The 24,811-nt window shown below is 56.3% G+C and overlaps 1 protein-coding gene across 1 annotated transcript; it reads left to right on the top strand.

Moving 5' to 3' along the window:
* Positions 1–9,728: 9,728 nt before the first annotated feature.
* FOXN1 (forkhead box N1) lies at positions 9,729–23,317 on the top strand. The gene is made up of 8 exons (XM_042915522.1): positions 9,729–9,851; positions 10,206–10,664; positions 12,982–13,092; positions 14,872–15,002; positions 15,743–15,839; positions 19,264–19,471; positions 19,673–20,164; positions 21,768–23,317. The coding sequence occupies exons 1-8, from the start codon at positions 9,729–9,731 to the stop codon at positions 22,085–22,087; spliced, it is 1,941 nt and encodes a 646-aa protein (XP_042771456.1). The 3' UTR covers positions 22,088–23,317.
* The last annotated feature ends 1,494 nt before the right edge of the window (positions 23,318–24,811 follow it).

Raw genomic sequence — 24,811 nt, 5'->3', positions numbered from 1 at the left:
TGGCCCAAGGGATGGCAGGAACCTGAGCCCCCACTAGGGTGGGCAGGCAAAGAGGGGGCCACCCACTGGATGTGAGCACTCCTTTTTTTTTTTAAGTTTATTTATTTTTTGAGAGAGAGAGAGCGACAGGGGAAGGGCAAAGAGAGAGGGAGAGACAGAGGATCCAAAGCAGGCTCTGCACTGACAGAAGAGAGCCCCATGTGGGTGTGAGAGCTCTTGACCACCCCCATAGGGAACAAACACCCTGGGAAGGGCACATGGTTGAAGGGCAAAAGATCTCAGCCCTCCTCCCTTTCCTGAAATCCCATGGGCCCAGAATCTGAGGGGAGGACACAGGAGCACCAGAAAAGATGGTGTCAGTTCGTCTTCCTTCAGGCATTTTTATTGCCTGGTTCTCACTCCGTCCCCAGGAGAGTCAGGTGAGGTACGTAGGGCAAAGATGAGCCCATTTAATAAAGGAGGAAATGAGATTCACTCCCCCACTAGCCGATGCTGATGGCAGAGCTGGGAAAAGGACACTTCTGGGGTCCTTGATCAGAAGGATGATGGGGCTTATGAGATGACAAATGCCAGACTAGGGGATGAGGTGAAACAGGGCTCCAGTCATCCCTATTGGTCTCACAGCTCAAATCCTCAGCTGCCAATCATACCACAGCCAATCAACTCTGCAGCCAGTTATCAATGCAGCCCACAGGGGGAGAACCACAGGTTCAGCTCAGGGACTTCCTGATGGGGGTGGGACTTCCGGACACAGGACTGCAGCGCTAATGGGTGCTCAGAGGCAAGCAATGTGGTCCCGTCCCTCAGCCCATTCCTCTACCTCCCTACAGATGGCATGGCTGGAGGAAGCCTGTTGTAAGGGAAAACAAGGCCATATTTCATAATCTGTGAAAAATCCTCCTGTTCCTCCCATCACTCCCCACCTCACCCCCACTCTTCGGTCCCTTTCACGGCTGGGCAGACTGAGGATTGGAAGGAGCTTGCTTCTCTGGGAATCAGTGTCTAAGGCCTCAGACCACTGCTCTCTTCACACTGTGCCCCAGGGGGGATTAAGCAGACAAGAAGTCCCCCCCTTCCAGGAGCCCAACTCTCTAGTCAAGCCGCCAATGGTTCTGGGTCACTTTGTCTACCTACAAGTCCCTTGTCAAGCCTGTTCTCACCATCAGACCCAATCATGCTTTTAAAAACCTCTGGGGAAGGTAGGAGGTGAGGGGCATCTTCTCCCTAAATTGCCCATCTAAGGGGCTCATGGTTTTAGAATTGAGAATTTTGCTTCCCTCTTCTCCTGCTAGCCTTGGAGGGCAAGCTGACCTTGCTTCTGGGAGCAAAATCTGGAGGTGGGCTCACAGCCTCAGAGCCTGGACTCAGGAATAGGCAGGAGGAAGGAAAAGATGGTCCGTCAATGATCTGCAAGAGTAAGAGCAAAAGATCTTTGGGGGTTGGGGTATTTAGGTGAGAGGTCTCCGGAAAGGGGCATCCGAGGAGAAGGGAGACCCAGCAGAGCCAATCCCTCAGACTAGGTGGCCAGTCTTTTCTAGGAGAAAAGGGGTCCTGGGAAGTGTGTCTTAGAAGGGACTGAATGGGAGCGTGAGGGGTAGTATTTCTTATTTCCTTAAAACCAAGCATCCCTTATTTCCCATCTACCAAATGAACATCCATAGGCAGTTCAATCTGTCCCCTGTCTATTCATCCATCTGTCTGTCCATCTATCCACCTATCCAGCTTTCCATCCAGTCATTAGTCCATCCATCAATCTGTCCATCCTTTGATCTGTCCACTCTAACCATCCGTCTACCCTTCTGTCTATCCACCTGTCCATCCACCCATCCATTGTCCATCTATCCAGAAAGGTCAAGCCCCAATTGGTCTCCCCAGGGCTGCTGGGAAGGGCCTGTGGTCCTGTGGCATTTATGGGGCATGTGACCTGCCTGCCAGGCCTGGGGAGGCAGCCCCGCCCCAGCCCTCAGGCAGGGGGCTGGTCCAGGCATGTGGGAGTATTTATACCTCGATGGAGGCTGCTGGCTTGTCGCTGGGCTCAATGACTCCCCGAAGCCGTGATGGTGGCCATGGCCCAGAGCCCACTGTGAGTGCTTGGAATCAGCTCCTCTGGGGCCAGAGCTGGGTGGCAGGGGCTGGGGACGGGCTGGGGAGATGGGGAGGTGGCCGGGGATGGCGGGAAGGAAGGGGTGCAGGGCCAAGGAGAGTGGGAAAGCAGGAAACTGTCGGAGTCAGGCACCCACAGCAAGGCTGTGGAGAGGGGATGAGTCCATTGCCATTTAACAGCCTCTGGAGGATCCCTCGGTAAGATGGCAGGAAGAACAGAGCGGGAGGGCTAAGATGACATGGGAGATTAAGGTTAGATATCTGGAAGAACTTCCAGGTCAGCCCCAGACACAGAAGGAGGCTCAAGTATTTTCTCAGGATGGGCCTGCCGAGTGATACTCTAGGACCAGCCTACTTCCAGAAGCAGGGGGATGGCTGAGGTGGCTTTGGGTGAGCTCTCCTTTGGGGGGTGGGAATGGCTCTGCTGTGGGTGACAGCGGCTCAGACTTGAAGAAAGTCTCACAGCGGGGACACGCTTGCTCTTGTCGCTTTGTTCTTCCCCACTCCACCCCACCCCCCCACCACCCCCTCTGCCCGTAGCTGCTTCTCAAACCACTTGAATCAGATCTGAAGGCAGGGGCAGCTGCCACTTTTCCTGAACCCGAGGCAGGGCGAAGAGCCAGAGGGGCCAGAATTTTGGCTTCAGAACCCCCAACCTTGACGGGATGAGAGGATCTAGAAATTTCTTCCTTGTTGGCACTCTCAGACTCCCGCTGTCCTGGGGTGCTCAAGCCTCAGGAGCAGGCCCCGGGCCCTCCAGTGCCAGCCCCAACTGGGTAATTACTGAGCTGCTCCAGGGGCCCCTCCCAGCAGCCGGGGCGGGTGGAGCCCCGGGTGGGGCCACAGGCGCCCTGGGCACGGCCCGCCCCTCATAAAACATGCTGCCGCAGCCAGTGACAGAAACCATTAAGGCGGAACTGCGCCATCTCCACCTGGCTCATGAAGGGCGGGTAGGAGGCTGCCCGGTGGGAGGGAGTGTGGAGAGAGCCCAGTCAGGGCCCTCGGTGTCTTCTGTGACTCAGCTGCCCACAGAGGACACAGGGACAGACCCTCCCCAGGAAACCTCCCACGTTGCCCACCTCCCCCGCCCCACCAGCCGCTCTGGCTTCCAGGGGTGAGCGAGGAGGCTAATGTGCCCCCGAGGCTCGGCCGTGTAGTACAGTGGCTAAGCCCACTGGCTTTGAGACCTGTGTCTGAATGCTGGGGAGCAGAATCTGGTAGCCGAGGGAACTCAGGCAAGTCAGGCTAACCTCTCTGAGCCGGTTTCCTCATCTATAAAATGAGGATGATGACACTCTTCTGGGGTATAATAAGTCACCCAGCTATTCCTGATCCCCTTGAGGATCTCCTCAGGGAGGTCCCTCCTGAAGGCAGGCCAGGGGTGACGGCCCTGCGGACGGACGGACGTAGTCACCTCCATAGGACCCGCCTCTGCATCTTCAGATGCAAATGGTCCCAGCCTTTCACTGTACTTATAAGGGAACAAAGGTACGGAAAGAGGATGCCACTTGCCCAAGGTCACACGACCAGCAAACAGGGTGTCCCCCAGCCCCCACCCCCAAATGGCCCCTTCTGCTGAGTCCTAAGGCACTAGGAAAAGGGTCTCAGAGGTGGGGAGATGCTGGGTAGAGGGAGCACAGGGCCCAGCTGTTTGCGGGAAGGGCACAGAGCAAGGATTCATTGATGCGCCTTGTGGATCCTCTTGTCATGCCTTTTGGGGAATTTCTTTTTTTTTACTTTGTTTTTTTAAGTTTATCTATTTTGAGAGAGAGAGAGAGAGAGAGAGAGTGCAAGAGCTGAGGAGGGGGCAGAGAAGAGAGACAGAATCCCAAGTAGGGGACGCCTGAGTGGCTCAGTTGGTTGAACGTCTGACTTTGGCTCAGGTTATGATCTCACGGTTCTTGGGTTCGAGCCCCGCCTCCAGCTCTGCGCTGATCGTGTGGAGCCTGCTTGGGATTCTTTTTTTTTTTTTTTTTTAGTGTTTATTTTTGAGAGAGAGAGATAGAGAGAGAGAGACAGAGCGCAAGCGGGGGGAGGGGCAGGGAGAGAGGAAGACACAGAATCTGAAGCAGGCTCCCGGCTCACAAACCTTGAGATCATGACCTGAACCAAGATCAAGATCAAGAGTCAGACGCTTAACCACTTAACCGACCGAGCCATCCAGGCACCCCCCTCCTGGGGAATTTCTTACCATCATGCTCCTTACTCAAGTTAGGGAGCAAGGACTCTGCTCTGACTTCCCTTTGACTCCAGGGAAGATCAAGTCTACTTCTTCCATCCCCACCCATGCCCTCCTACTCTCCAAGGGTGATGGACAGAGGAGAGGTAGTTCAAAGAGAAGAGGGCAGACAGAATGCCCAGATACTGAAATGGTCTTCGGCTAATGTTTTGCCAGGGTTGCACCTCAGGAGTGTGTGTGTGTTTGGGGGTGTGGTTGGGGCTCTGGAGGCCCGAGAATCAGATGTGATTTTCAGCTTTTAGCTATGTGGCACTGGGCAGGACATTTCCCCTCTCTGGGCCTCAATTCTCTCCTCTGAAAAATGGGGTTAATGACCTTGCTCCCCTACTGGGGGTGTGCTGATCAATGTTCACCAACCAGCTCTCAAAAAAAGAGAAAAGGCTCTGATTTGTAGCGTTTGCTAGTTTCCATGGGTAAATACTTACACGATGGCCAATTTGGGCTCATTGGACTGAACCAGGAGTTGGAAAGAAGTGGGTACAGATGACCCTTGCAAACCCATAGTAGGTGTTGCCAGCACACCTAACTGCTTGTTAGCCTCTAGGGCAACAGGTGAATGAAATGAGATAACAGATACAGATACAAGTGCTTGGTAAGCCGCAGAGTGCTTTATAGATATAGAGTTGTGAGAATGCTCGTCCACACAGTCGAAGGGACCCCAGGGCACAGTCCACCATTGAGAGTCCAGGCCTGGCTCCAGTCCAGGAAGGGGGCAAGCTGTGGGGTGGGGAAGCCTACCCTAAGTGAGAGGGTCATGGGAGCTCCTGGGATCTGGGAAAGGAGGAGAGCAGACTGGACTTCCCACACTGGTTGGCTGATATTTGCAAATACACATCCCATCATGCTTCTTGGAACAGAAGCAGATAGGACAGAGGTTAGACTTCAATGAAAAATTGCCTCTGGAGATGCCTGGGTGGCTCAGTCAGTTAAGTGTCTGACTTCAGCTCAGGTCATGATCTCATGGTTCATGGGTTCGAGCCCCGCGTCAGGCTCTGTGCTGACAGCTCTGAGCCTGGAGCATGCTTTGGATTCTGTCTCTCTCTCTCTCTCTCTCTCTCCCTGCCCCTCCCCACTTACATCTTCTCTCTTTCTCAAAAAATGAATAAACATTAAAAAAAAAATTCCCTCTGAATGCAGTTGCCAGCCTCAGGACACTGGAGCCATTAGCAAAGCCTCCTGAGGGATCCAAAGCAATAGAGTAACCCCCCTGCCTCCCACTTTCCCTGGGAGTTTCTACAGGCACTAACTCTACCACAGGGGAAGAGTTGGAATGATCTCTGAGGCCGGAGAATCAAGCAGAGGGAAGTTTAGCCTCTGCCAATGCAGGAGGATGAAGTCATGGAGACCGAGGTGGGAGGCAGGAAAGAGGAGTTCCCTCTGTTCTCCTTCCCCCACCCCACCCCCAGCTCATGCTTTAAATTAACTCTGTCCCACTGCTAATTATTAATAATAGCTATTCTTTATTGAGCATGTACTATGCATTAAGCGATTTACAAGCAATATTTCATCTAATCCTCCAGAGAGGTACGTATTATTAGCCCTCTTTTACAGATGAGGAAACTGAGGCCCAAGGAAGGAGGTTAAGCAACTGGCTCAACCAAAGTCCCACAGTTACTGGACTCAAACCCCATCCTGACTCTAGAGCTTCTGAACCAGATCGTCCAACTTCAGGGGCAATGCCGGCTACCCCAGGGAGGGGTCAGGGACCAAAGCAGCTCCATCCCTCTCCCCACAACGAGCTCTTCCCTGTGCTGGACAAGAGCGTCCCATATACACCCATCAGAGCCCCACTGCTCAGCCCCTGAGGCAGGAGGGCCCTTTTGAATGCAGTTGGTAGAGGCTGTGTGGTCTTAGGCAAGTCACCTAACCTCTTCTCTGGGCCTCCTTTCCTTATTCGTAAAACAGAGCTTGGGCTGAGGCAACCAAGGGGGTGCCACTGAATTGGGAGTCGTCACTTATAAAACCAACCCAGAAGAAGCCCCACACCGAGGACCATTCGAGGGCTTCTGCATCCTCCGCGCAAAGAGAGGGGTGGGCCTCTAGCTCTGTACTCGCTCCTTAGTTTTAATCCTGTCCCTGGGGGCCTGGAGGTGGAGGGTGAGGGGTGGGGTGGGGAGGTATAAAAGTCACGGCTATAAACTAAAGCATTCAGTCAGGGCGTCTGAGATGCAGGAAGTCAGACAGGGCTACAGATAATGTCCGGGGACATAGAGGCTGGTACAAGGATGGGGGTGAGGCAGCTGCGGCCGCAGGGCTCCTCCTGGGAAGGCCGGACCCTCAGCAGGAGGCGCGGCCCAGGCTGCGGCTCCGAGAGGCCTCCTCAGGTTCATGTCTCAGAAGAGCAAGGGCAGCCGCCAACTGGGGCTCATTAGCCCATGTCCCCAAGCCTGCCAGGCCTAAATTTGAGACCATCGGGAAGCTAGGGTCTGGGGTCAGAGGCCACAGCCACATCTGACATAGGTCCTTGAGCATTTTCTATGTGCCGGGCATCTTACACGCATCATCTCTCTTAAGCTTCATGGCAACAACCCTGTGAGGTAGGTCCTCGTGCTCCATTTATCAGAGGAGCAAGATGCAAAGAGTTACACAGGTACACAACTGGGGCTCAAACTCAGGCCAGACAGACCAAATCTACCCCCCTTGCTGTTGTAACCATGCACAATTCTGCCTCTGGAGAAGGGGGTGACCACCACCGGTTACAAGCCTGAGACCTGGGGGGGCGGGGGGAGGGGTCGGGAGAGGCAGGGAGAGCCCGGGGGCCTTGCCTCTGGAGGTGCTGGAGAACAGCTTGGGAAAGCGGCTCTGGGCCAGATCCAGGCGTGGCAGGCAGGCCCCAGCTGTCCCAGAGCTATCCGGGGAGCAGCGGCCAGGCCTGCGGTCATGCGGAGCCAGAGATGGGCCGCCCGGCACCTTGGGCCCCATGCCTGCTCCACTGTGGTGTCCAGTTACGGCCAGCTCGGCGCTTCCCTGGTCACGCCACATTTAGCATTGCCGAGTGAGAGGGTGCCGGGACATGGAGAAGGGGCGGCAGAGACTCTTGAAGGGGAGGGAGAGCCTCCCACCAGGCCCCCACCTGGACCCCAGCTACTAGCCTCCTCTGTCACTGATCCCCTGAGGGACTTGGGGCAAGTGCCCTCCCTTCCTAATCCCCATTACCTCCAATCAAAGAGAGGAGGTAGTTTATTCCCCAAAGGTGTGCCAACCCTAGGCTGGGCACCATGGGGCCACCAAGGCCATCCCTCCCTCCCAGAGCTCCCAGGAGATCATGGCCTGGGAAATACAGTTATCCTGATCTGCCTGGTAGAGGTCTTGGACGGGAGGGGTAAGTGTAAACCTCACACGTTTCTTGTTGTTTGGCCCACACCCACTCTGACCCCCACCAAATGATGAAATCGTAAGAGTACAGCCTCCAGAGTCGAACAGATCTGGGTTCAAATCCTTAATTTTTTGTAATTTTATTTTTGAGAGAGAGAGAAAGCAGGGGAGGGGCAGAGAGAGAGAGAGGGAGACACAGAATCTGAAGCAGGCTCCAGGCTCTGGGCTGTCAGCACAGAGCCGGACACGGGGCTCAAATTCATGGACCGCAAATCATGACTTGAGCCGAAGTCAGACGCTTAACCGACTGAGCCACCCAGACGCCCCTGGGTTCGAATCCTTACTCTATTAAGGATTAGCTATGCGATTTGGGCAAGTCAGGCAACCCTTCTGAGCCTCAGTTTCTGTATCTGTAGAGCGAGGTTAATGATGTACCTTCCTGACAAGTTTGTTCTGAGAAACCAGTGAGAAAATTCTCCAAACTGTTTACGCAGCAGCCAGCCCAGAGCAGGTCCTCAGCAAATGGCAGCCTTTATCGGAGACTACTTGGCAAAGAGGAGGACATTCAAAAAGAAATGCCCTTTGCAGGTGGTGGAGAAGGAAAGCAAAGAGCTGAGGACGATAACAGTAAGGCCGTACTGATAATGATATTAATAACGAGAGCTGGCGTCTACTGAGCACTTACAATATGGTAGGCACTGTGTTAAATTCTTCCTATGCGTGATTTCATTTACTACAGCATCTCCATGCGGGAGGCCCTACCTCTCTCCGTGTTTTGTAAATGATGGGGTTCAAGCTCAGAGAGCTTCCCTGACACAGCGAGCAAGGAAAGGCTTGGAGCTGAGTCCTCTCAAACTCTTGGGCTGTGCCGGGGACAAAGTGCTTATAGCACTTCTAGAAGGTCTGAGCAGAAAGGGCCCTCCGCTATCATCCAGTACAAGCCCCTAGTTTTTCAAATGGTGAAACCAAAGCTCAGAAAGGGCGGTGGCCTGGGGCACCTGGCTGGCTCGGTCTGTAGAGAATGTGGCTCTTGATCTCAGAGCTGTGAGTTCGAGCCCCACGCTGGGTGTAGAGATTATTTAAAAATAAAATATTTTAAAAGGGGGGGAGGGGGGCGCCTGTGTGGCTCAGTTGGTTGAGCGGCCGACTTCGGCTCAGGTCATGATCTCACGGTCTGTGAGTTCGAGCCCCGTGTCGGGCTCTGTGCTGACAGCTCAGAGCCTAGAGCCTGTTTCAGATTCTGTGTCTCCCTCTCTCTGCCCCTCCCCCATTCATGCTCTGTCTCTCTCTGTCTCAAAAATAAATAAACGTTTAAAAAAAAAAGGGGGGGGGAGGGGCAGTAGCCTGCACAAGGTCACAGGTACGAGATGCAGTTTGGAGGAGGTAGGAGAAAACAGCACTGGCCCGTCACTGCACATTGGGCCAGTGGCTGCAGCCCGGCGTCATGCCAGGCTCACAGGGCCACCAGGCAACCGGGTCACCTCAAGTCCCCGGTGGGACTTGACACTTTCAGGGTCATGCCAGCCCCTGAAATGGCACCACAGGCCCAGCCTCTACTGAGGGCTGGGTCACCTGCAGCGTGAGGGTCACTCCCACCTTCCACCTGGGCTTGACCCACTCTCCCCAGCTCCCCTTCTCTCAGGACCACCTGCTTGCTCAGCCACTGAGCAGAGACTGCTTGTCACGGTCACCTAGCCCAGTCCCGCACTGGGGAGACGGGGGCCAGAGGCAGGGTCTCCATCTGCCACTGAGCCCCAGAGCAGCCAACTCTCCTTGCTGGGACTGTAGGGGTGGCGGGTTTCCTACCTGGTGTGTTTTGTTCCGTCTCCACCAGTCTTCTCTCTGTGCTTTCTTCCTCTGCCTCTCGTTTATCTGCTTCTTTCTGTCTCTGATGTTCTCTCACTTTGTCTGTTTATCCGCCTGTCTGTGTCTCACCGGATGTCTGGTGGGAGTCAGGGTCCCAGCCCAGGGAGGGGGTGGGTGTGGAGGTGGTGAACTTGGGGTCGGTCACCGCAGGACCCTGGTCCTCACTCTCATCACAGCCGGCTTTCTTCGAGGCCAGGACCGGGTGATGGTGTCGCTACTCCCGCCGCAGTCTGACGCCACGCTGCCCGGCCCCGCCAGACTGGAGGGCGAGCCCCAGGGGGACCTCATGCAGGCGCCGGGCCTTCCAGGCTCTCCTGCCTCACAGAACGTGAGTATCTGGCACCTAGGCCCCACCTCCAGAGCCCTCCTGGGGTCTGCCTTGTCCCTTCCACCAGCGAACGAGTACCCAGTGACTCCAAGATCCAGAAGTGTTCGATAGAGGCCTCTGCTTCTCCCTTCCATCTGGGGCTTTCCCGGGGCAAGGCTGTATATCCATCTGACTCAGGGCACCTCATATCTAAGAGCAGCATACCCTCACAGACGAGGGCTTCCAAAAGCAGGCTATGTCTCCTCCATCGTTTGGGAGCCCCTGGAGCTCAGCCACAGACCCCTTTACCCTAGCACAGGGCAGAGTCCTGGTCCAGCATCCACTCACAGGCTCTCTACCCTCTGTCCACCCCAGAAGCTTGCCGGCTTCAGCTGCTCATCATTTGTGCCCGACGGCCCCCCAGAGAGGGCATCCTCACTGCCCCCACAGAGTCCCAGTGTCGCATCACCTGGCCCTGAGCAAGTCCACTGCCCAGCCGGCCCTGGCCCGGGCCCCTTCCGGCTCTCACCCTCAGACAAGTTCCCCAGCTTCGGCTTTGAGGAGGGCCCAGCAAGCAGCCCTGGGCGCTTCCTCAAGGGCGGCCATGGGCCTTTCCACCCATACAAGCGGCATTTCCATGAAGACGTCTTCCCTGAGGCCCAGACCGCCCTGGCCCTCGATGGACACTCCTTTAAGACCCCGGGGGCACTGGAGACCTTCGAGGAGATCCCCGTGGATGTCGGGGAGGCTGAGGCCTTCCTGCCTGGCTTCTCGGCAGAGGCCTGGTGCAACGGACTCCCCTACCCCAGCCAGGAGCACAGCCCCCAAGTCCTGGTGAGTACCAGTGGCCGCTGGGCATCCCACCTACTCCTGTCCTAGTTCCCAGAAGCCCTGAGATCAAACTCCGCCTTCCCTTTCCAGACTTTTCCACTCAGGGTCAGTTTATGCCAGGGAAGCGGCAAGTTCAGAAAGTTGGGGTCTCGGCTTCATTCTGGCCTCCAGGTCAGCTGGGGAGGGGATGCTGACCTGGCCTGGCATGGAGAGGGCAAGGTGGGGGAGATCAGGCTAAGGAAGCTGGCAGCTTCCCAGAGGCTCCTGAGTCAGGATTCCAGTGTGTGACTTCTCTGTTTGCCTAAGTGTCAAGAATCCCCAGCCAGACCTACCCGCCCATATGCAAATGTGAGAAGGAAAACACATTCCAGACGTCAAGAGAAAGGGTTTGGGGATAAGCCACGGAGCACAATGTTCTCCTCTCTAGCATCAGCATAGAGTCTTGAGAGAGGGCTTAAGTCTCCTCAAAGGACTTTCCGGGCCCCATTCTTTGCCCACAATGGGGCCTGGGTATATTCATAGAAATACCTTGAAAGCACCTTGGAAGGTCAACCAACATATCCCTTTCACAGCCATACCCACAAGCTGTATGATCTTGGGCTAGTCACTTAACCTCTCTGGTCCTCATCTGAAAAGTATGGTTACGAGGACCTGCCTTATAGGCTTGTTGCCTTGGGCAGAGGAAATCTAAAGGGAGGTTTGGAGACCCCTGAGATAGTGAGCACTGAGTGGCCTCAGCCTGGGTTGTGCCTTCTCCAGATGCCCACCAGCTCTCCTCACCCCTTGCTTTCTAACAGGCTCCCATTCCATCCCCAAGCCACCCCCAACAAAGCCTGATTCCTAGACTTGGAAGATAGAGAAGGGCTTGGGTACCTACCAGCTGTGGCCAAGGCAAGAGCCTTGGTTCTGGGGCCCTTTGATGGCTTTTCCTCAGGCCCACTGAACACGACAGCAACTTGTGGTGAGGACACCATCATGTTAGCTTCTGCCTCCCAAATGTCCACTCAATGCCAGCCCCTGCTTGCTGTGCCAGATCTTTTCTTCCAAGTGGTCCATTTAATCCTCACAACAACCCTCTAAAGACTCCTCACTACCCTCATTTTGTAGGTGAAGAAACTGAGGTTCCATAGAGGCCAAGTGACTTGCCCAAGGTGTCCCTTGGCCTGTGAGGCTGATTTGAGGCCACTCCCTTACTCCTTGCACAGTGGAGAGGAGCTCAGGCCCAGAGAACCAGCTAGCTGGTCGATTCACTGGATGACCTTGGACACATCACTTCCCCTCAGTGGGCTCAGCCCCATCATCTTCCAAATGAGGAGGTTGGACACAGTGCTCTTGGCCCTTCCAGGCCTGAGATTCTATGATTATGGCTATCTCTGCATCAGCAACCCCAGGGCACATCCAGAAAGAGCTAACCGTTGAATTTGACCCTCTGGGCCCAGATGCTGGCTCCCAAGGCCCCTGATAACCCAGGAAGAGTGGTCCACCTCCTCCTGGCCTGGTTCGCCTTCCAGGACTAGCTGTGCACGCTTTCTGGCCCTACTCAGGGTAGAGATTGTGCTAGACTCTGGGAGCTCCCTGTGGAGCTCACAGCCCCTGGGAAGCCAGAGTCTGGCCACCACCACTGGCAGCAGCTCAAGACAGGTTCCCTGTGTCGGGGTTGAAAGTGTGCCATGGGGCTCAAGCAGACCAGCTGCTTTGAGTTGAGAGTGGCCAGAAGATAGAGCGGAGAGGACTCACTAGCCCCCTCCAAAGAGCCTGCTGGAGCTCCCTTAGGCTTTGCCGAGGAGGAAGTACAGAGCTTGGGGTCATGAGCCGGACCAACCTGTCCGGCCACTTCCTGTGCTCCCCCTAAATATGGCTCTGCGATGGGAATCCTAGAGCAGTGGCCTTTTCCAGATGTCCTTCACAGACCTGCTCTGAGAGGCTGGCAGCTCTGAACGCAAGCAGGCCCCAAACCAGGCTTGATGAGTGGACTCAGACACTGCATCCTTGTGCCATTCCAGGGAGGTCTCTGACCCTACCCACCTTCACTGTGACCCAACTCCTCTGGACAGCCCAGCCTCTGCCTCTTACCTGAAGTGAGGTGGGGGGTGGGGGGTGGGGGGTGGGGAGTGCCGTCGACTCCGGCCCCAGCTCCACCACTAATTTGCTGAGCTCCCTCAGGAAAACCCCTGACCTTCTCTGTCCTCTCTTTGTTCTCTAGGAATAAGCTTTGGGGGAGGCAGAGTAGAGGTTGCATTTGTGTTAAGTTTCAAGCCACAGAAGAGCGGGAGGAAGAAAACTAAGGCCCAGCCTGGTCATCTGTTTTTTCTTCCAGCAGGGATCAGAAGTCAAGGTCAAGCCCTCAGCTTTGGAGACTGGTCCTGGGATGTACTGTTACCAGCCCCCCTTGCAGCACATGTACTGTCCCTCCCAGCCCCCCTTCCACCAGGTGGGTCAGGGACACGTGGGCATGCTTCCCTGGGGCCTCAGGATATTATGTGGTGTGAGGTGTGCAGGCGTGTGTTGTGGGTGTGCACACCTGGATGGGCAGGTGGAGGCAGCAGGACCCTGGACCTCGGGCCAGGCCACCGGGACTGGGGGGACAGGGGTTCATGGGGAAGGAAGGAAGCCACTGCCCTTCTCTAGGAGTAGGTGGGGTTCCTCTGAGAGTCTCTGAAAAGCGAATGGGGCCTATCGTGGGACAGGGCCCAGATGTGAACCAAAAAGGGAGGGAGGAGGAGGGCCAAAGACAGGGGCAGAGAGAAAAGGGTTATGTGGGGTGACACACAAGACGGAGCAGAAAGAAAACAATGGGCTCCCGTCTGGGTCAGCCACTGTCTCGCTATGTAACCTTGGCTCCAAACTTCCCTTTCACCTCAATAGGGTGGGACCGGGTATGGAGTTAGGCGGCCTTCCCACCTGGAGGGCTCCAAGACCCCCTCATCTTTGGTCCTTTCCCCCCCTTCCCCACCCCACTGCCCAGCCTCCGCGATTTGGACCTGTATAGGATGCCAAGTACTTGTCCCACGTTGGCATGGGATGCAGGCTTTTAAAAAGAGGTAGAAAAGAGCCCCAGAGCAGCCAGGCAGCTCCCAGGAGTCGCTGGGCAAGACGGAGCAAGTGACTGCCCAGCGCCCCAGCTCCATCCACCTGCAGCCTGGCACTGAGACAGGCCCTGCCTGTGGAGCAGGTTCTACTCCCAGCTCTTTGGCTTTGGCCCTGATCTTGGCCAAGCCAGGGAGGCAGGCACGTGGGGGGGAGTGGGGAAGTGGTCAGACTGCTTGCTTTGTGGGGGGAAAGAAAGAGCCGGAGGGAAGCCGAGGGAGCACATGAGGGGTCACCCTCGCTGCCATGAGGAGCCTAGCTGGAGAGGCTAAAGCCATCCTGAGGCTCAAGGTCTGGCCCCCGGTAGGGGGTGTCCCTGAGGCAGCCTGGACCATCAAGGACTGAGCCACAGCAGGGTTCAGGGGCTGCCAGACCTTAAATGGCCTCACCATGCCCAGCCTTGCTTTGATGCTTTCTGCATTCCGCACCCCCCTCCAACAAGATGGCCGCACCCAGGCCTTTATGGAGCCTGCAGAGAGGGTGACTCAGGCACTAAGTGTCTCTCGGGTGACCTGGAAAGAGCACTTCAGCCTGGAGCAGATGGGGGAGTCAGAGTCTCCCACCCCCATGGCCCCCATAAAACGCCACCCCTGGCACCGCAGCCACTCCCTTTGCCGTAAAACCACCTCCTACCCCCACCGGCCCACCACCATGACCTGCCCTTTCAAAGAGCCACTGAAACTCATAAAAGGTGGCAGTGCCCAGCAGACGAACGCCCAGGCTGGACACCCTGCTTCCGGCCCAGCCGTTCCGGGAAATTCCAGGGGAGGCCTGGAGGCCCTCAAACTCTCTAGCCCCGCCAGGCTGCTCTCCCATCACCATGGCAACCAGAGCACCTAGATGGCAGGAGAGGAAGGAAGCCAGGAGGTGGGGGGGGGGGGAGCTTTGAGGGCTCTGAGACCCCGAATTTGGGAACGTGGATCACCTCAGAGCCCCTCAGATGTCCACACCCTTGGCCAGCCCCCTCAGATCGTTCTGCTATTGGAGCCCATGACCAGGGAGAGAAGAGTCTGGCTTCAGCTCCCTCTCTGGATGTATATGAATGGGGCGGGGAGGGGATCATCCCCACCTTGGGAAAGACTGGTTACCATGGCAACCATTCTGCCCCCTTTGACCTCTACAGTACTCACCAGGTGGCGGCAGCTACCCCATACCATACCTGGGCTCTTCACACTATCCATACCAGCGGATCGCACCCCAGGCCGGCACCGACGGGCACCAGCCTCTCTTCCCAAAACCCATCTACTCCTACAGGTATGTTTCCCAGCACCCCTGTGATGAAAGGGAGTAGGTGAGAGGAAGAGTGGAGAAGCTGAGGCATGGAATCCTCAAGGTAGAAGGTGATGCCAGAGGAGGGAAGTCATACCCCGCGGGTTTCTAGAGGATGTGAAACCTCAGGCAAGCTATTTGACCTCTCTGAGCCTGTTTATTCATCTGTTTAAAAAAAGGAGGGGGGGGGGGAACAGCAATATTCAGGCCTTTGGAAGGATTAAGTGAGAGAATATGCCTGGCACATTGCAGGGGCAGGGGCTCAAGGAACCTCAGTTCCCTCCCTTACTATCCAACATTCAGTGTGCGATTGGCTGAGGGCTGACTGGTAATGACAGCTTCCATTTAATGAGTGCCTTCTATGTTCTAGGCATCATCCTTAATCGTCACAACTCTGAGGTAGCTATTACTTTTTTTTACTTCAAAGCTGAGGAAACTGAGGCTCAGAGAGGTTAAGGCACTCACCCAAGGTCACATAGCTAGTGAATGGCCAAGCCAGGATTACAACCCAGGGCTCTCAAGATTCCACAAGACCCTCGTATAGCCGTAATTCCTGGCTTCAGCGGAAGCGTCCTCATCCTTTCTCTTTTCAACCTCATAGAGCCTCTCACCTAAATCTGCGGCAGGTTCCTCCCTCAACCACTCTTGCCGGGGCAGGTGGGGTGGTGACGGGGAGACTCCCAGCCTGCTCCCAAGTTCAAACTCAAGGCTTTCTCTGCCTTCAGCATCCTCATCTTCATGGCCCTTAAGAACAGTAAAACTGGGAGCCTTCCTGTCAGCGAGATCTACAATTTCATGACGGAGCACTTTCCTTACTTCAAGGTGAGCCCAACATCCACCCCATTCCCGCCATCCCCAGGTCCTGGGCAGGCCAGGCCTCTCTGGAGCCAGAGGCTTCCGTTGGAAGGTGGAACAAGGGTTAGAACGAAAGCCAGGAGAGGGTTTGCCCCACTTCCTCCACACTTCCCCTTGTCTCCATGTCAAAAGGTCAGACTTCCGTGTAAGGAGCAGAGGCTCAAGCCACTCACACAAGGTTACACAGCAGGCTGGAGTCAGTCCTTAGGCTGCTGGAAAGTGGACCTGTCCGTCCTGACAGGCTTCCAGAAACATCCACCTACCCCAAGTGGGGAGAGACACCTTGGGAAGAAATGAGAGCCTTTCCCCACCCCTGCCCCCAGGCTGCTGTAGGGCTAAAGGAATTTGGGTAAGAGCTAGCCAGCCAAGGTGGCATGGGATGCTGGGACCACAGGACCCATTGCCTTCCAGGGAGAGATTAAGATCTGCCTCTGTGGGCGGCAGGCTCAGCTACAGTTCTGCCAGAAAGCGGGGTGTGGGCTTCACGGTCTTCGAGAGTTCCAGGGAACTGGGTGGCTTACCTGTACAGTATCTAGTTCCTGTCACCCACTCAAGGGGCTTCTGAGGGCTCTACCAGACTCCCTCCGTAGAGGCAGGACAGACGTCCTTCTCTCCAGAGGGGCAAACACATCAGAAAGGGTGATCCACCTGCTCAATGTCACACAGCAGGGGGAGCCGTTGTTGCCTCCAGCTGTTTGGTTTCACACATCTGCCCACCCCACCCCACCCCCGCCCCCAGACCCTCCAGCATAGACCTCTTCTTCCAGGGTGGGTGCAGGGGAGATCAGAGTTTGTGTGTGAGGAATGCCTTCTCCAAGGTCTACATCCTGGGGGATACAGTCCCGTCCGCTAACCGGACAGCAGGCAGGAGCTGAGGCCCGGGTCCAGAGCTCATCTCCACCTGCCAGTAGGTGATCCCTGGCTTCACTGGCTTCCCAATGGTCCTGCCTGGGGATAATTAGAAGCTGATATCCAGACAAGTTTATACTTGCTGCCTTGCCATCAAATGAGCGGGCAAGATGGCCAGAGTGGTCTGGCCGGGAATGGCAAAGTGTGGTCATCCGCCAGAGATTCTGGGAGAGAAAGGAAGAGCGGGGAGAGTTGTCTCTGGGATTTGAGAAGCATCAAAGCCAGTATCCAGGGCTGCCCCTGTATCCCAATCGGTCTGGAGACCAAACTCTTCCTAATCCCTGTAGATCTGGAGGGCCTTCTCTAGGGCTTCCAGGGGCCGGGCTAGAGAGAGGGAATTGAGGGCCCTGCCCTGTTCCTCTCAGCCATTCCTCCCTGCCAACTCCCAGCCTGGCCCCCAGCCCCTCCCTGCATCTCATCTTCCTGGCTTAATTATTTTTCCTGGGAGCTGTGTAATCCCTGTTTTATGGGGCTGAAGAGTGAAGAGGTCTAACAGCTTTTTTTTTTGTTGTTTTTGGTTCTAGTTGTTGTTCTTAGCCAGTTGCATCACCCCCTCACTCCCGGGTTTACATTTGACTTCAGAGAGAAAGCATCTGTGAGGCTGGGACGGGCCCCGGTGGTGAAGCCAGCCCTATAGGGTGACCTGGGCAGGGCCCTTAATGAGGGGACAGGGCTGGAGTCAGCTCTGTCACTGCCTCCTGTGTGATCTAGGGCCAGGCCCTTTCTTCCCTGGACCTCAGTTTCCCAATCTGTAAAATGGTCAGGTTGGACCAGTTGGCACATACATTCCTTCCAACTCTGACGGATCCCCTCTGACCTGCCCAAGGAATTAGTTCAAAGATCCTCTGCCCCCTTTATCTCTCACTCTCCATTTGAAGGTCATGTTTCTGGGCAAGAACAAGGTGGACCCTGGGGTGCATAGCACTCATGCCCAAGGCAGCTGAGGTGGGTGTCCTGTAACCCCATGAGTCAGGGATGTGGGACCGGGGAAGTGTCCATCCACTGGACATAATTGCTAGTGCTGACCATCCCTCTTCCAAACAGGAAGTGGCTGGGGTGGGGGCTGTCCTGGCATCCCAAAGTCACAGATTTATGGGCCCATAAAAGGGCCCAGTGCCCATTAACTCTGCCCATCGGGCGACACAACCTCGACTCTTAGTAGGGACCGTCGGAGTTGAAGGCAAATCCCCAGCTGGCTGGTCTGGTGGCTCCAGAATCCTCCCTTACGACCCTGGGAGCCTTGGGGGTCATCTCAACCAGCCCCCTGTCCCAGGCCAGCTGCCCCTGACAAAGGCTCCCGCAGCTCCTGCCAGCAACTTGCCGTGACGCTGGCATCAGGACCCAGTTCTGCTGGGCGTGATTCAGCCTGGCTGCTCCCTGGGGCAAGTGAGCCGGGGAGGAGGGAGTGGCCACCCCTCTTTAACCAGAAACTGCAAGCTGAAAGGGAAAAGGGACCAGGGACTAAGGGCATAGGGGCCCCGCTGGCTGGAGCAGATGTCCTGCCCATAGTTGGCCCCTGCTGGGCCCGGGACCATCACAGAGGCTGGAACAGAGCTGGAGGTGGGGAGGATGGGGGTGCCCACTGGCACCCCCGCCACCGCCTCTCACCCAACTGAGTCAGCCTAATGGTTTTTACAACCCTCCCTGAGCACAATTACCGCACTGGTGGCATGACCGGGCCTCCTAATGGGTGTTTATTCTGTTGGCACGAGCCCCCCCACTCCCCACCTGAGGGCTGGCCTCCCCACCAGGGCACGCCCCCCCCCCGGGCACACTCATGTGAACACTCACACCCACACACGCATGCAATCATGGGTACCCCCACACACCCAGAGAGACTTTCTCACACACACATCCTTACCCTCAAGGGAACTCGCGGCCCACCAACCCAAGAGAAGGCTCACACCGGGGAGACATATTCAGGGACACTCGCGTGTGCGTATGCATAGCCAATCTCTCCCTCTCTCCCTCTGTCACCAAAACCCAGATATTCAGGCCACATGTGTGCAACGCACCCCTCTTTCTTTGCTTCTGAGTTTGCCCCAGCAGGGATGAGGCAGACCCAGGAAAGGAACATTCCATAGCTTCCTCCTAATTCCAAAACTGGCATCCAAGACCTAATTCCAAAACTGGCATCCAAGTGAGTTCCCCGGCCACAGAGGGGTCCCAGCATGGGCCCGAGGTCCCAACTCCAGATAGGGAACGCGCCCTCCCTTTATGAATCACTTCAAGAATCCTCTGAAGGGTTGCCAGAGGTGGGAGCGGGATAAAGGCAGATTTTAAGCGAAAATAGTTTGCAGTCAAGATTCCTGCCCACCACTGAAGGGGGTGCCAAGCATGGGCTGGGCGCCGAGGAGGACGCCAAGATCCAGACGGGTGGCAGTTCTGTGCCCAGAGGGAGCAGGAAGAGTTTCCCGGAGCCCAGACCCCGCCCTGGCTACTTGACCCCGGCCTGAATTCTTGTCTTGCTCCGCTCCGGCAGACGGCGCCCGACGGCTGGAAGAATTCTGTTCGCCACAACCTGTCTCTCAACAAGTGCTTTGAGAAGGTGGAGAACAAATCAGGAAGTTCCTCTCGCAAGGGCTGTCTGTGGGCCCTCAATCCGGCCAAAATCGACAAGATGCAGGAAGAGCTACAGAAGTGGAAGAGGAAAGACCCTATTGCTGTCCGCAAGAGCATGGCCAAGCCAGGTGGGAGGCCAATGGGCAATGCAAGGGAGTGGGGGAGGGCCTGGCATACCCACTAGCAGACAGAGAGGGAGGGAGGGAGGCTAAATAGGTTGAGCAAAGAGAACCTGTTAGTAAGGGGAGGGCCCGAGCGGTTCCAAGGCTGGGGAGGGATTGTGGGGAAAGGGAGGTCTCATGATGTCCCTCTCTCTTGGGTCTTTTTAGAAGAGCTGGACAGCCTCATTGGAGAGAAGAGGGAGAAGCTGGGCCCCCCACTGCTGGGCTGCCCACCCCCCGGGCTGGCAGGCTCAGGCCCCATCCGGCCCCTGGCACCTCCAGTTGGGCTCTCCCAGCCACTGCATTCAATCCACCCAGCCCCAGGCCCCATTCCTGGCAAGAACCCCCTGCAGGACCTACTTGGAGGACACGTGCCCTCCTGCTACGGGCAGACATATTCGCACCTCTCACCGGGCCTGGCCCCTCCTGGACCTCCGCAGCCATTGTTCCCACAGCCAGATGGCCACCTTGAGCTGCGGGCCCAGCCAGGCACCCCCCAGGACTCGCCTCTGCCTGCCAACACCCCACCCAGTCACAGCGCCAAGCTGCTGGCTGAGCCTTCCCCGGCCAGGACCATGCATGACACCCTGCTGCCAGACGGAGACCTTGGCACTGACTTGGATGCCATCAACCCCTCTCTCACCGACTTTGACTTCCAGGGTGAGCCGGGGGTGGGAAAGGGAAGGTGGGACAGGACTGGAGAGGTGCGTCCGGCAGCACTGCCCATCCCCTCCAAGTCTCCAGGCTGCAGCCCGGAGCTGCCAGGCTTCTGGTCAGTTGAAGCAGACAAGTCTAGAGCTGGCGAGGGATGCCAAGGGGCAAAGAGGAAGGTCCTTGCCTCCACCTCCCTCCTCCTGGTGCCCCTGAACATGTTCCGACTGACCCCGTCATCAAACCACCCTCAGCTCTGGGTAGGTGGGGAAGAGCCCAAGTTCCATTCCACATTGACGGTGAGCAGATGACAGTCGGAACATTCCCCAGAAGCGGTTGCATTTTCTCAGAGTTCATCTTTTAATACAGAAGGAGGAAAGAGCTCTCCCCCCAGGAAGAATGTAAGGCCTCAGAACGAGGCCAGTCCCGGAGAGCTTTGGGGACAGGAGTCTGCGGAGAGGTTCTGTCTATTCCATTCCACCTTGCCTGCTCCACCTCTGCTCGCGGCCAAGCCCAACCGTTCTAATCTAAACTTCAGTGCATGCCCAGGCCCTGGTCCCGGCCACAGGACATTTGGAGGAGGGTGCTGACCCAGGCCTCAGACCTTCTGGGCGCACCGGGGTAGGGGGCATCCACAAGCAGGTGGAGACAGCTGGCCCTCGCAGAGCTCCCAGTCCTGTGGGGAGACAGCCCAGGTCTTGGGAAGCTCATTAGAAACGTACAGCTAGATCCTCAGCCCTGTCCAGAAGTGGGAGTCTCAGAGGAAGCCGTAGACATGTGGGCTCCCATAGACACGCACCTGAGCCCCTAGTAACAATCAGGCATCGTGTGAGTTGCTTTACATGTGCTCTGTCATTTGGGCCTTTAAAGCAGGAGCGACCGTTAAACCCATTTCACAAAAGCACGCTGAGGTTACGTAACTTACTGAAGGTCACTTAGCTAGAAAGAAGGAGAGTTAGGATTGGAACCCAAGCAGCCAAGTTCAGTCCAGGGTTTAGTCCGGCTGCCTTCCTCCATCCCCGCAGCCCCGATACCCAGGCCAGGCCCTGGCCTGCCGTGACGCACGCAGGGCACACAACACAAAGAGGAGGTGGGGGGCAGCATTGTCTCCTCCCCAGAGTCAGTGTTCCCGGCTCCTCTCCTCTCCCTTGGGCCTGCAGTGGAGGAGGCCCAGAGAGCCGAGCCCAGCCACCTCATCAGGTCCTGCAGTGCATTGTTGGAAGATCCTTAGCCTTGGCTGTGTAACCACCTTCCTCGGGAGCTTGGGCAGGAGCCAGGGGGAAGAGTTCCAGGGGCTCCCTCTGCAGGCTCGCTCCAGAGTGCGCAGCGTTAGGTATCAGCCCTTCCAATAGGCAGCTCTCAAGTCCTTGACTCCTCCACTCTCCCTCCCCTGACCTCCAAAACACAGAGCCCCAGAGATCATTTAGGCTACAGCAGAGGAATCTGAGAGTTCCGGCAACTGCCTGGGGTCACACAGCGAGTGCCAAGGGGCTGCTCCCCAGCCAAGGTTACCCCAATCCTGTTCTCTTTAGCATGTGAGAGCCATGGGGTCAAGGGGACAGACAGGGCTCCTTTGCACCTCCCAGTGACACCTGTTCTCTCCACCACCTAGGAAACCTGTGGGAACAGCTGAAGGATGACAGCTTGGCCCTTGATCCCTTGGTACTGGTGACCTCGTCCCCGACATCATCTTCAATGCCACCACCTCCGCCACCACCCCATTGCTTCCCACCTGGGCCCTGTCTGGCAGAGACAGGCAGTGGGAGTGGCGACGTGGCACCACCAGGCGGTGGAGGCTCCGGGGCTTTGGGTGACCTGCACCTCACCACCCTCTACTCGGCCTTCATGGAGCTGGAGCCCACACCCCCCACGGCCCCCGCTGGCCCCTCTGTGTACCTCAGTCCCAGCTCCAAGCCCATGGCCCTCGCGTGAGCCACACCCAGAAGCCTTTATGTGGCCTGGAAGTCCCAGCTGGCCGCCCGCGTCGGGCTCACCTTAAAGGTCAAGGAAGGAAAACCATCCCTGTCCCCTGTGCCACTAAGCCAACTGTTTGTTAGCTGGCAGCCGGGGGGTGAAGAAGACACCACCCACGATGCTGCCCCTCACACATTTCCGCCACCTGAGCGAGCCAGCTCCTCACTCAGGGTCCCTGAAGACCCAGTGTCTGGGAAAAAAAAACAAAAAAACCAAAAACACTCTCCTTAGCTCACACTCATCCCCACTTAAGCGCTTCTGCGTTAATGTGCACCACACACACACACACACACCAGAGTCTTTCAGACATACACCCACCCACATACCTTCTACCCAGAGGAATCAGAATTACACCACTGAGAGCCTGGCTGCTCCATTCCTGGGGCAGCTGAGAGCTGAGGGCTCAGGGTCCTCATGCCAGGCCCAAGACCACCCTGAAGCCCTATTCTGGTGTCCACATTTTCTGCAGGCGTGGCCCCTCCTAGCGTGTTCTCTCCCAGAAGCCCCCTGTATTTATTCTCCCAACTTCATCCCAGCAGCCTGTCAAGGAGGAGTAGGGATGGGGCCTCTCCCCAAGTTGTCTGTGGGTCCCCCACTGGCTGAGTAGCAGCCCCCACTCTGCCAGGCTCTGCCCATCCTCAGTAAACACTCTGTCCGACCTCCCCCAGAAGGACACACAGGAGGGGCAGCGTCCACCCCAGGACCAAACTGAGCCCAATTCTGACACAAAGTGTTTGGAAAAGTCCTTGCCCTTGGAAACTTAAAAGTGTCCTCTCTTCCCAGCCCTGGGTGCAGGAAGGGCCCCTCCAGATCACTACAATCTCACCCCTTCTCTGTAAGAAATTCATGTAGTTTAGGTCCTAACTTACTAATTACTTCCAACCGTCCCGGGCAGTCTCTTCCTTTCAGGGAAGGGAAGCCTGATGCAGGCTGGCAGGGTGGGGAGTGAGCACCCACGCTCCCCTCTCTCTGACTGCTTGGCAGACCCAGGATGTCCCTGGAGCTAGGGGAGTGTGTCCAGGCCGCCCGCCATGCCCTACCGGAGAGCCCAACCCTCACCAAGTGGGAGCTTCTGCCTACCCTGGAGGCCTGGGGGTGACAAGAACCCCCAGAGGTTTTCCTGGGCTCAGTTAGGCACAAGCACATCCCTCGATGGCCTGCCATTATCCCCTGACCTGGAACAATAAAGCAAATGCCTTGTAGTCTTGGCTCCCGAGGCTTCATTGCTGGATTTCCCCTCCCTGGACAGAAAGGCCAGGCCTCACTAATTGTCGATGCCCTGGGTTTGTGTTGTCACGCTGACTCTCGTTCTTTGCTGTCAAGTTTCCAAATCTAAACAGTGAGACATCTAGGAGGACTTCCTGATCAGCCTGGGGAGGATGAGAGGGCAGGACAGTGGGGCCTCTTCTAAGGAGAACTGTCAAAAGGATGCAAGGAAGCAGCTGACCTGCCCACAAGGAGGAAGAGGATTCCCTCCCCCTACACCCCGTCCTACTGCGACCGCTTCCCTCCTCGAACGCTCCCATCTCCTCACACAAGAAGGGGTCACTTCCCCATCCAGCCTGTGCCTTCCTGCCGCCATCTTTCCCTGGCTGGAGCTCTGGGTTCCACAGGTGACATGAATGGAGCACAGTCTGGTTCTATTCACACTGCTAGCCCTGGACGGTGATCTCTGGAGGGTAAGGGGCCCCCTCAGTCGCACTTCAGACTCACCTCCCAGGTGCCACCTTGGTGGGCTGCCGTCACCAAAGGACAGCCTAAGAGGAAGCCCCACGCTCTGCCTGAACAGGGACAGGATAGGTGTGGGAGACAAATGCACATACATGAACCTCAAGGCTTGGAAAGTTCTTCCAGGAGCCAGGCAGCACCACTTGCTTGCCCCAGAGGACAGCTCTGTTGAGACACCATAATAGAGCCCCACCCCACAGCGACACCCTCCCTAAGAGGCTCTAAGCCTGTGTCCAGGACGGCAAGGATAGGGTGCCGAGTGTGGGGAGGCATGGCCAGCCAGTGCACCTGCCCCAGCCCAGCCCTGGCTGTGAAGGAAAGGGGTGAAGCCCCCTACGCTACACTTCCATCCTAGGTGGTAAGCAGAGGACATCTCCAGAGGTACTCAGACCTTTGTCCCATGGGCCCCTTTAGCACGCCTACTAGTGAGCTGGGAACCACCCGAGTAAGGCAAACAGGATCTGGGGTCTTGTGTTTGGTTTTGTTTGGAACCAGACTGGCCCTACTTTTAAACCTGGGCTGTAGCCACTCTGAGCTGAGCAGCGCACTCCCATTCATATGCTGCCCCCTGCTGGTCACCTCGCACGAACTGTTCACTCATTTGAGCTGAGTGGATGTAGGGTCTGGAAGCGCCCCCGTTTGCCGGAAGTTAACCTTTTTTTTTTGCCCGGGGTGGGGGGGGGGAGAGGGGGTGCTAAACATACAGGTTCTAAAACTGGTTAGAATTCATGGGCTTATCAAATTGGATGAAGAAATTATACCTTCATTTTCATTCATCTCTACCTCAAATGTAGTATTTCCCTCAATTACAAATGTCCACAACAAACCACAATAGCTTTAGTGGAATCTGTGACTTGGTCATATAAGGTAGAGAAATCGCAGATTAGAAATCACAGATGTTTTTATGTTATATTACAGGTATTGCAGAATAGATATATAGATTTCTATTATATA

This window comes from Panthera leo, chromosome E1 (genome assembly GCF_018350215.1).
Source record: "Panthera leo isolate Ple1 chromosome E1, P.leo_Ple1_pat1.1, whole genome shotgun sequence".
Classification (NCBI taxonomy): domain Eukaryota; kingdom Metazoa; phylum Chordata; class Mammalia; order Carnivora; family Felidae; genus Panthera; species Panthera leo.
Note: the sequence above shows the minus strand (reverse complement) of the source record. Positions and strands in the feature narration are given on the sequence as shown.

Bases quoted from the DNA above. Each gene is read 5' to 3' on its own strand.
- FOXN1 (XM_042915522.1), top strand. From the start codon at position 9,729: ATGGTGTCGCTACTCCCGCCGCAGTCTGACGCCACGCTGCCCGGCCCC. The intron at 13,093-14,871 runs GTGGGTCAGGGA...TGACCTCTACAG, and splicing joins CCCAGCCCCCCTTCCACCAG to TACTCACCAGGTGGCGGCAG. The intron at 15,840-19,263 runs GTGAGCCCAACA...CCGCTCCGGCAG, and splicing joins AGCACTTTCCTTACTTCAAG to ACGGCGCCCGACGGCTGGAA.